Source organism: Martes martes, assembly GCF_963455335.1.
Source record: "Martes martes genome assembly, chromosome: X".
NCBI classification, from domain to species: Eukaryota; Metazoa; Chordata; class Mammalia; order Carnivora; family Mustelidae; genus Martes; species Martes martes.
The window spans coordinates 9,961,479-9,973,713 of record NC_137897.1 but is presented as its reverse complement, the minus strand read 5'-3'; the positions used below and the strand labels follow the sequence as shown (position 1 = coordinate 9,973,713).

The 12,235-nt window shown below is 40.0% G+C and overlaps 1 protein-coding gene across 2 annotated transcripts in view; it reads right to left on the bottom strand.

Annotated features, from left to right (window-relative positions):
- Positions 1-12,235, bottom strand: part of GLRA2 (glycine receptor alpha 2) — a gene marked incomplete at both ends in the record, with an annotated part of 175,987 nt that overhangs the window by 32,975 nt on the left and 130,777 nt on the right. For both annotated transcript variants that reach the window (XM_080795749.1, XM_080795748.1), the window contains one exon: positions 4,512-4,661. In XM_080795749.1, coding sequence (XP_080651875.1) covers positions 4,512-4,661 — 150 coding nt within the window. The remainder of the gene's footprint in view (positions 1-4,511; positions 4,662-12,235) is intronic.

Here is a 12,235-nt window from a genome sequence, read left to right as displayed (position 1 = left end):
ATTTGTTTTGTTCCCCACCTCCTTCTCACATCTTAAATTTGTTAATTAAGCTTTGTATTTTGAGTGGCCATTTTGAGATGCATAGTCAAACTCCAGAACATCTCCATGCAAAACATCTAAACTTGGATTTCTCAACAAAGCAGTGACTACAAATGCCAACTGGCATTTCTAAGGAGTCTCCCCTTAATGTCCACCACCGTCAGCTATCTCAGGTGTCTTTCTTGCTCCACTTTGCTGTGCCCAAACTATCTTGCTTTCTTCCTTACTTGACCCCAGGTCCTCTGGAGCTGAAGTTGAGTTCATTCGACTTCATCACTGGTTTCCTTCATCACTGATGTCATCTACCAGCCTCCATCCCTTAGTAGGAACTTTAGGAACACTTTCATTATCAACTCAATACCCATGAATGCCACCTTTTGTGGAGGGTCTTCCATAATCAAATGGATAACTGGCCCCATCATTGGCCTTCTAATTCCTGGACTGCCTCACCGTCAATTTTTCCTCTGCTGGACCTTGGCCGTATACTCACGGTCATACCCTTATCCTTGTCTTTGCTTCCTGTGAAATCTTGATTTTTGAGCATTTCTTTCTCCCAGTCACCACTGGCTTGTGTCCTTCCAGCACAGCTATTTTAATATTCTTATTTCAGCATTTCATTGACCTCAGTGAAATGGACACTCTGTGTGTAGCCAGTGTCTCCTACATGTTCTCATTTTACCTACCTTAGATTCCCTGGTTCATCACTACCAGTCCCTCCAAGCACCCTTAATTCCCCTGCTCTCCCTCCCACTTTCCCTTCCTCTCCTCCAGCTCCTCAATTGTCTTTTTTAAACCTACAGTGTTTTATTAGTTTCACATGTACAATATAGTTATTCAACAATTCCATACATCCCAGTGCTCATCACGACAAGTGCACTCCTTAAACCCCATCACTTATTTTACCCATCCCCCCACCCACCTCCCTTCTGATAACCATCAATTTGTTTTCTATAATTGAGTTTATTTCCTGCTTGGTCTCTCTCTCTTTTTTTCCTTTGCTCGTTTGTTGTTTCTTAAATTTCATATATGAGTGAAATTATATGGTATTTGTCTTTCTCTGACTTATTTCACTTAGCATAATACTCTCTAGCTCCATCCATGTCATTGCAAATGGCAAGATTTTGTTATTTTTGTGGCTGAATAATATTCCAGTGTGTGTGTGTGACATCTTTTTTATCTATTCATCAATCAATGGGATGCGGGCTGCTTCCATATCTTGGCTATTATAAATCATACTGCTATAAACATAAGGGTTCATGTATCCCTTTGAATTAGTATTTTTGTATTCTTTGGGTAAATACCCAGCAGTGCAATTGCTGGATTGTAGGGTGGTCCTGTCTTTAAGTTTTTGAGGAATCTCCATACTCTTTTTCATAGTGACTGCGCCAGTTTGCAGTTCCACCAACAGGGCCCAGGTGTTCTTTTTTCTCCAAATCCTCGCCAACACCTGTTTGTTTCTTGTGTTGTTGAATACCTATTCTCTTCAAGCTATTCCAAAAAATAGAAAGAGAAGGAAAGCTTCCAAATTCATTCTATGAGGCCAATATTAAAACCAAATAATGACACCCCTAAAAAAGAGAACTACAGGCCAATATCCCTGATGAACATAGATGTAAAAATCCTCACCAAAATACTAGCAAATGGAATTCAACAATACATTAAAAAAATCACTCACCATGATCAAGTGGGATTTAATTTGGGTTTGTCAGGGTGGTTCAATATTTGCAAATCAATCAATGTGATACATCAATAAGAGAAAGGATAAAAACCATATGATCATTTCAATAGAGGAAAAGCATTTGACAAGGCACAACATTCATTCATGATTAAAAAAAAAAAAAGAAAGAAAGAAACCAACAAAGTAGGTTTAGAGGGAACATACCTCAACCTAATTAAGGCCATCTACGAAAACCCACAGCTGACATCATCCTCAATGAGGAAAAAGTAAGAGCTTTTCCCTTAAGGCAAGGAACAAGACAAGGATGTCTATTCTCACCACTTTTATTCAGCACATTACTAGAAGTCCTAGCCACAGTAATCAGACAGCAAAAAGGAAGAAAAGGCATCCAAATCGGTAAGGAAGAAATAAAAAGCAAAATTTCACTATTTGCAGATGACATGATACTGTACAGAAAATCCGAAAGACTCCGCCAAAAAAAACCTGCTAGAAGTGATAAATGAATTCAGTAAAATCACAGGATACCAAATCCACGTACAGAAATCTATTGCATTTCTATATACCAATAATGAAGTAGCAGAAAGTGAAATTAACTAATCCCATTTACAATTGCACCAAAAACCGTAAGATAGCTAGGAATAAACCAAACCAAAGAGGTGGGAGATCTGTACACTGAAAACTAAAAACCACTGATGAACGAAATGGAAGATGACACAAAGAAATGGAAAGACATTCCATGCTCATAGATTGGAAGATTTCTACAATAGCCTCTTAACTTTGCTGCTGCTGCCGTGCTTGACCCCACGGACCATCCACTTGATATCCTGGTATTTGCTATGCTGAAACTAATTTGTGGATTCCAGCCAGTTAGCATAAAATCCATTCCTTTATACTGGCCTGCAAATTCCTATATGAATCTGAAATCACCTATTCCTCCAACCTCGTGTTACTTTCTCCTGCCTGCTCTAGTACTGCTCAGGTTTCTGCAAACCTATAATATGACTCACCTGGGACTCTTGTGAAAAGTACTAATTCTTAGTGACCTCCCCTTGCAGACTCTGATTCATAGGTTTAGGAATCTATATGAGAATCTACTTTTAACAAGTGCTTCATGTGACTCTTATCATAAGATACAGACAGAGCCTAAGAATCTTCCACATAGCTTTCCAAGGAAGTCCTATAAATTATTTAGAATTGGGAAGCAGAATGAAACTCATTTCCCATTTTTGGTCCGGGAGAATATACAGTCAGTGACCATCTACTATGCTAAGCCATGGAATTCTGGGAATGCAGTTTATGTGCCAAAATGCCCTCACATTCCCATAATTTCCTGGGTGGCACAAGTGCCACTTTGTGCAGACTCCTGTGGATGAGGTTGAAGAAATGGTTATCATCAACAAGGAGGCAAGGAGGAGAAAGTGGAGAAAGGCTTCATACTCAACAATGTACAACAAAAAGAATGTGTCTGTTTCCCTGGGCTATGGTAGGACAAAATATTCCTAAAAGGCGGAGAAGAGAAACGGGACAACCAGCCAGATACCAGTACAGAATATGTGCAAGAAACATTTTGGTAGGTGAGGTCAGGACTCTGTGAGCTCATAGGCATACAAGCTCCTCAATGCAACCAAAATCTAAACCACAATAAATATTTAGCTTTGCAACTAGATATTTGCAAGTGTTAAGATTGACAGTGTAACATTTTTTTTGGTTTTGTTGCAACAGAGTAGTATTTAACTATGGCTTTAATAACAAGTTTAATTTCTCAAATTTTAGGGGAACTGTCATTTCCTGTATATAAAATTTTAACTTGAGTCGTCTAGTGACATAGTTACAGGCACTGGGATCCTCCATATCAAAGGACATGTTTTTCTCCCAGAATCTGAAACTGAAACCGAAAACTGCAAGCTTCCTGGTGTCCCATATGAATTTGGATCATAAGCCAGAGTAGTCCTTTTCCAACATGTACAGACACTGAAATTCCCTGGGGGAGCTTCAGAAACCCTGACTCCTGTGCCCCGTCCCAAGACTGGGATTTAATTGCTGTCAGGTGTGGCCAAGATGTGGGATTTTTGAAAGATCTGCAGGCTATTTGAATGGGCAGGCAAGTTTAGGAACCATGGAGTAACTGATTTTGAGCATCTATTTGAAACCTCAAACATCTGGATAGTGTAGAATTTGGGTTTATACACTAAGTTTAAGTTGAGATTGGTTTGACTGGATTTATCAAGTTGTGACCAACCTGGTTAGGGACCTTATTTACATAAAACCAGAGCAACTGATGAGAAAGTCAGTTAAGGCAGTTATGTACACAAGGTCACATACACACAAATTATTAATGTTCAGAACAACAGGATTTTAAAGCGGTTGTGTCAAATCGAGTATATATCTCCAATTAGAGTTGACTGATAAAACACAGGGCTCCCAGTTAAATCTTAATTTCAGATCAACAAATAATTTATTAATGTAAGTATCTCCCACACAATACTTGTGACATCTTTCTACCAAATGCTATTTGTTGATCTAACATTCAAGCTTAACTGCATACCTCATGTTTTTATTTGCTAAATGCGACAACCCTGGCCCAATTTTAAAGGACTGACCTGAGCACTAATTCAGTATTGTAGGACACCTCAGGACCAAAAGGAATTCAGTATTGTAGGACACCTCAGGACCAAAAGGAACCAAAAGGAACCTTAGCCTCTTACTTATTACGTATTCTTGTTTCTGAATTCCATTGCTTCAATAACTATGTCAATCTCTACCTGACTTTGCCTGTGCCGAGGATCAGCTTTACCTTATTCTGTCTCTTCTGTCTTCTCCGGAGCCGCAGAAACTCCTTGTGCTGCCTGGAGACAAAGTTCACTGCTGCATACTCCAGCAAGGCTGCAAACACAAACAGCAGGCACACCGCCATCCAGATGTCAATCGCTTTCACATAGGAGACCTGAAAGAGAGAGAGAGAGAGGAGGGGGACACTGTGAAAAGTTGTGGAAAAATCGGATTCCTCATGTTGTGAGAAGCAGAATACCTCATTTTCCTTCATCAAGGATTTTCTCTCCTTTCCTTAAGAGAGTACTTAAGCATTTTTCCATTCTGCTTGCAGACTTGGGGCTGAGCAGTGAAAATGACATGCCCTTTGCCCCAGGCCCTTGTTCCATCTCTCTCAGTATAGCCCATCTGCTCAAGTAGCCTCATCCTTGAGACCAGCTCCAAAGATGACTACAAGAATTTCCTTAGTGGGGGGAAAAAAAAACCACCAAAATTTTGAACCTGTTTATTTCCTTCCTTTTTTCCCTTAATATTTAAAAACTAGTATAATTAAGATAATCCCAAAACCTGGATGAAAAATAAGTTATGTGTCGTTTTGGGCCCTTCCAACACCCATTGGTAATTTCCATCATTCTATTGATCCTGACAATGAATACCCACTTCTAAATACTTTTAAGCTATCACAGTTAAAAAATATCCAACCCAAATAAAACATCAAGGCTCTGGTCTTGGGAAGGGATCTGTTTAAAAAGCAAGTTTTATAACACTTCAATGGTTGGCTGAGTGTTTAGTATACCTTAAAATTTGAGAAATGGGATTCTGGAAGCAAACAGTTTTTACTTGTAATGGAAAGTGCCCCTCATCTCACCTCATTTCCACTTATTTTTTAAAATTACTAGGTGGTGTTGTAACCTCCTAGACCTCAGACTACAAAGGATGCTTATCAAACTGTTAGCTGAATGTGTACTATCTAACTCTAAAATTTTTTTTTAAGATGTATTTATTTGAGAGAGAGGAAGGGAAAGCACACAAGCAATGGAGGGGCAGAGGAACAGGGAGAGAAGCAGACTTCCTGCTGAGGGGGGAGTTGCTGAAGGGCTCAATCCTATGAGCCTGAGATCATGATCTGAGCCAAAACCAAGAGTCTGACGCTTAGACAACTGAGCCACCCGAGCATCCCTAGATATAACTTTTAAATAGGGCTTCCAAATATTTTGATACCAGCCACTGAGTGTTTACCAACCAGTATTGTAAGCATTTTTCAAAAAAATTTTTATTGTGTTATGTTAGTCACCATCATTAGTTTTTGATGTAGGGTTCCATGACTCATTGTTTGCATATAACACCCAGTGCTCCATGCAATCCATGCCCTCCTTAATATCCATCACCAGGCTCACCCATCCCTCCACTCCACTCCCCTCTAAAACCCTCAGTTTGTTCCCTAGAGTCCATAGTCTCTCATGGTTCATCTCCCACTCCAGTTTCTCCCCCTTCATTTTTCCCTTCTCCTAATGTCCTCCATGCTATTCCGTATGTTCCACAAATAAGTGAAACCATATGATAACTGTCTTTTTCTTTTTTTTGAAAGGTTTTATTTATTTATTTGACAGACAGAGATCACAAGGAGGCAGAGAGGCAGGCAGAGAGAGATGGAGGAAGCAGGCTCCCTGCTGAGCAGAGAGCCTGATGTGGGGCTCAATCCCAGGACCCTGGGATCATGACCTGAGCCGAAGGCAGAGGCTTTAACCCACTGAGCCACCCAGGCGCCCGATAACTGTCTTTTTCTGCTAGACTTATTTCACTCAACATAATACCCTCCAGTTCCAACCCTGTTGATGCAAAGTTGGGTATTCATCCTTTCTGATGGCCGAGTAATATTCCACTGTGTATATGGACCACATCTTCTTTATCCATTCATCTATTGAAAGGCATCTTGGCTCTTTCCACATTTTGGCTATTGTGAACATTGCTGCAGATGACATAATGCTCTATGTGGAAAACCCAAAAGTTTCCACCCCCAAGTTACTAGAACTCATACAGCAATTCAGTAATGTGGCAAGATACAAAATCAGTGCACAGAAATCAATTGCTTTCTTATGCACTAAAAATGAAACTATAGAAAGAGAAATTAGAGAATTGATTCCACTTACTATAGCACCAAGAACCGTAAGATACCTGGGAATAAACCTAACCAAAGAGGTAAAAGATCTGTACTCGAGGAACTGCAGAACACTCATGAAAGACATTGAAGAAGACATAAAAAGATGGAAGAGCATCCCATGCTCATGGATCGGAAGAATAAAACATTGTTAAAGTGACTATGCTGCCCAGAGCAATCTATACTTTCAACACCATTCCAATCAAAATTCCAATGACATTTTTCAAAATACTGGAACAGACAATCCTAAAATTTGTATGGAACCAGAAAAGACTCTGAATCGCCAAGGAAATGTTGAAAAACGGAGCTGGGGGCATCACGTTGCCTGATTTCAAGCTATATTACAAAGCTATGAACACCAAGACAGCATGGTAGTGGCACAAAACCAGACACATAGACCAGTGGAACAGAAAAGAGAGCCATGATATGGACCCATAAGTCTATAGTCAAATAATCTTTGACAAAGCGGAAAAAAATATCCAGTGGAAAAAAGACAGTCTCTTCAATAAATGGTGCTGGGAAAATTGGACAGCTATGTATAGAAGAATGAAACTCGACCATTCTCTTACACCATACACAAAGATAAATTCTAAGTGGATGAGAGACCTCAATGTGAGACAGGAATCCATCAAAATCCTAGAGGAGAACATAGGCAATAACCTCTTTGACATTGGCCACAGCAACTTGTTTCAAGACACATCTCCAAAGGCAAGGGAAACAAAAGCGAAAATGAACCCTTGGGACTTCATCAAGATCAAAAGCTTCTGCATCGCAAAGGAAACAGTCAACAAAACAAAGAGGCAGCCCACAGAATGGGAGAATATATATGCAAATGACACTACAGACAAAGGGCTGATGTCCAAGATCTATAAAGAACTTCTCAAAGTGAACACTCAAAAAACAGATAGTCAAGTCAAAAAATGGGCAGAAGACATGAGCAGACACTTCTCCAAAGAAGATCTACAAATGGCTAACAGACACATGAAAAAGTGTTCATCATCATTAGCCATCAGGAAAATTCAAATCAAAACCACATTGAGATACCACCTTTCACCAGTTAGAATGGCAAAAATCAATAAGACAAGAAACAACAAATGTTGGAAAAGTTGTGGAGAAAGGGGAACTCTCTTACACTGTTGTGTGAGAATGCAAGTTGGTACAGCCACTTTGGAAAACAATGTGGAGGTTCCTCAAAAAGTTAAAAATAGAGCTACCCTATGACCCAGCAATTGTACTACTGGGTATTTACCCCAAAGATACAAATGTAGTGAAAAGAAGGGCCATATGCACCTCAATGTTCATAGCATTTTAATCTGTATTTTCTAACCATTATAACAACTGTATTACCCCCAATTTCTGATGAGGAAACTGGAATAGAGAAGAGTTAAATTATTACTCAAGGTCACAGAGCTAGTTAAATGGCAGAACCAAGATTGGAATTGCATACCAGTCTGACTGGTGGATTTCCTTTCCACACAAGTACAAACACACTACTAGGATTATACAGTTTGTATCTTACATTTCTCTTTGACCTTTAGAGTGAGTATTTCTTACACCATTTAACTTTCTTCTAAATCATGCTTGCCTAATGATCCAGACCATGATGAATCATTTTGTATTACAGGGCAGCTAGGCAATTTGTAGTTCTATTGTTTGCTACTATAAACTTTGGGGCTATGAATATCCCTCCCCCATCAAAATATTGGCTGTATCTCTGATTATTTTTCAGATCAGTTTTTAGAGTGGGATTTTGGGAATAAATGATAAGAAAACTGGCTTCTGACTTAGGAAGTTAATAGCAACACAGCGGGTATAAAAGCAGAGGCTCTAGAGTGAGATGCCCCAAATAGAGGACAGCATCCTGTTCCTGACTATCATTTTGCCAAATTGTTAAACCTCTTTCTGCTTCCCATCCTTGTCTGCATAATAGGGACAATAATACCTATCTCAGAACTATGTGGTGAAGATCACTTAATATGTGCAAAGTGCCTCAAATAGTATCTGGCACAGAATAAGTGCTATATAAATGTTTGCAATTATTTGTTTACATAAGGGTGTGATTTTGTTAATGGAGAAATTTTGGAAGAGACAGAAAGATCAAGGAAAATTTTAAAAAATCAACTATGATCCTAATATATTACAATATATTCCAATTATTATTTTTAAGGTTACCACCTGCTTTATACTATTTGTCTCAGTCAATCTGATCTACTGGTCAGTCCCACACATGTTGTGACAAAGTGGTCCAGCACTTTCTCATCTCCAGCACTTTGAAAAGATCACCCTTCCTACCTGGGATGCTTAGTCTCATTCTTTCTGATTCACAGAATCCTTCAGGACTTGACTCAGGTGCCAGCTCATCTGGGAAGCCTCTGCAACCTTCTTACCTTCTCTCAACTGGTTTAGGAGCCATTTTTCTTTGCTCTCTCATCATTCTCTGTTGAATCTGTCCCTTCTTACTCCATGAACTTCCCTGGCCCCACCACTAGACCATAAGCAAGTTATTTATTCATTTTTTTGAACAGGCTCTGTGTATTATTAAATCTCTGTATCACCAGCACAGGACCTAGCAAATAATGAGTAAGCATTAGATATGTGGAATGGATGGATAAAGCAATGATTGAATGACAGTAGGAATGACAGAAATATCGGGCCATCTTTCCATCTTTGTAGTAATTTCAACAATTCTACACTATGTAACATTACCAACACTTGCATGTATTTGATATTTCTAGGAGTAGACTGTCAGTGCATTTTAATTCTCTCAGCACATTTAGCATGCCTGGAATGTTTCTTCCCTTAATAAGCAGTCATTTGTCTTGTGTTTGCTCTTCTGGAGCAATCCTGTTCCCCTGTAATTTGTCTTATATTTGCTCTTCTGGAGCAATCCTGTTCTCCTGTAATAATAGAACATTACCAATCACAGCATTCCCAGTTATATATTATTCAGAAGGCCTGTAAATGTTTTAAGACCCAATAATGAGAGGAATTTGTCAGTGCCTGGTATATGTCCATACCACGAGCTAAGTCCAATAGAGCTGACCATCATTCCTCCCCTTCGTGGTGTTTACAGCATTTAGTAATTTGTAAACCTTTTCTCCATCTCATTCTGGCCATCAGCAGGCCAAGCACGTATTTGGCTTCTTTTATAGCTGCTCATAAATGAGTCCTTTCAGTCTCTTAATCATTTTGGTTGGTCTCTGAGTTGCCTCCAAATCATGAACATCTTTCCAGCATTGAAGTACTGGCATTAAATGCATTATTCACACGGATTTAGAGGGTGTTGTGAGACATCTATTACATATGATGTGATGCCCCTCGGTGCTGGTCTCTGAGGATTGAAATGCCTTTTTGCTGCTTTTACCCAGCTCTGAAGTCAGATTCTCTCTCTTTGGCTGCTAATCCCTAGACGTTGTTAGCTCACATCTTCTCCTGTCACATTCTTTTTATGATTCTTGGGCTTACATGATTGCTTCCTGAACTACTTTACTACAGTCTTGCAAAAAAATAGTTTTCGAAGGTAGTTAAGCTCTCAAAATGCTATTATGACTCACTGAGTTGGTATGTTTCCAGGCATATTTAATTCAGGAAAATAAACATTGAGGGCCTACTATGTGGAAGGTACTGTACTAGGTGATGGTGGGAGGTGGGGCAAAAGACACAAGGATAACTGAGATGCACATTGATACTTCCCAGTTGTACTTCAGAGGACCCCATTCACACTGTGCTCCAGAAAGTGTAATTCCCGTGCGTCGTGGAGCAGTGAATTACAGTCTCTGGGTCAAATCTGACCCACCACATGTTTTTATAAATAAAGTTTTATTGGAACACAGGCATACTCATTCATTTATGTATTGTCTATGGATGCTTTCACGCTAAAATGGCACAGTTGAGTAGTTGTGACAGAGCCCATATGGCCTGCAAAACCTCAAATACTTACTTTGTGGTCCTTTACAGAAACATTTGCTATCCCCGAACTAGACTGTGGTGTTGTCTGATTTTTCCTGAGGTTATACATCATAGTAACACTGCTTGGTACTTGAGAAATTCATGGTCTACTGAGGGAGACAGTCATGTGCACATATAACTGATACAAAGTAGATGGTCCCCTGTGCCAAGGTAAAAGAAAGACCAAGAGGCTGTTGGAATATGGGGAGGTTGGTGTTGACAGGGAGGATCAGAAGAGGCTTCATTCTTCAGTGATGTGGCATTTGGCTAAAGGTTTGTGGAAAGCCAGGACTTCGGTGGGTAGAAAGAGCTAAAAAGCAAAGCCACGAAGATGAGAGAGTCGGTGGGCTTGGGGATCGTGAACGGCCTCGTAACCAGGATATGCTAGGTACCTGGGAAGTGCAGGGTAGAGTGTGAACAGATAGGCTGGGCCAGCACACGGAAGGCCAGGCCGAGGGGTTTGGGTTTCAGACTGCTTGTAAAGATAAGCTGATGATGGTTTTGAGGTGGGGTATAGATGTGTAAGTCCTTTTCTAATTATCCTGCTGTTTTTTGTCCTTAAAAGCCAGAGTCTTAGCAAGAGCAGACATTTTCCCTCCTTACCAAATTTGCCTTCCTTCCTCTTGCCACTTTCAACTCTGTGCAAGGCCTGTTCTCTTCCAAGCTTTCTAACCACATCTCTGAATCCTTTGCTGGATCTTCTTCTATTTGTTATTTGTGTTCCTTGAACTCTACCTCTTTGGTTTTCCCTCTGTCTTCATGTCCTCAATGAATTCATCCACTCCTCTAGTTTTTTTTGTTATTTGTGTGTTTGTGTGTTTGTGTGTGTGTGTGTGTGTGTGAGTGTGTGTGTGTGTGTGTCCATCCTATAGCAGAGATTGGCCAAGTTCTCATGAATCCCACTTCCTTTTCCTGGGACACCAGTGAGAGATCTGCCACTTCAATTGGATCTCTCGTGCAATGTGGGCAGAAGTGCCACTTCAGGGCCTCTAAAATCGCTCATGATGTCCTTATGGTTTAACCCATCTGCAACCACCTTGGATGTCACTCATTTCTGATAGCAGTGACCAAAGATGGTAGAAGCCTCGATCCCTAGAAGACCCAGGGCCACCCACTCACTATACAATGGACTATAATTTGAGTGAGAAATAAACTTTCATTGTATTAAGCCACAGAGATTTCAGGATTTTGTGTTTCCAACACTTCCAAATCCATCATTCAGTCCTGACCTCTCATCTCTCATGCCTGTGCTAATTCTAAAATGCCTGCAGTTAGTATTTACAAAATCAAACTCATTAAATGCCCCTCCTTCCCTTTCATTTGCTTTTAATCATTCTTCCCACTAGCAAATGTGGTTTCACCATTGGTTCTTTACTCGCCTTTATCTCTATTATTCAATCTGTTGTCAAAACTCAATGTTTCTTTCTGCAGAGCACCCTGGGGTTTACTCTTTTCTCTCCATTTTAAAGATGTCACTACAGCCCTGGCCATCCGTACTTAAACCTGATTATTATAACTTCCTGACTGAGCCCCCCCACTCCCTGTATTCAGTTCTTCTCCGTGGCAGTTTATCCTTTTGCTTCTGCGAGATTAAATTTAAAATGCCAATTACATTTTGCAGCACATCTGCTTAAGAACAACCG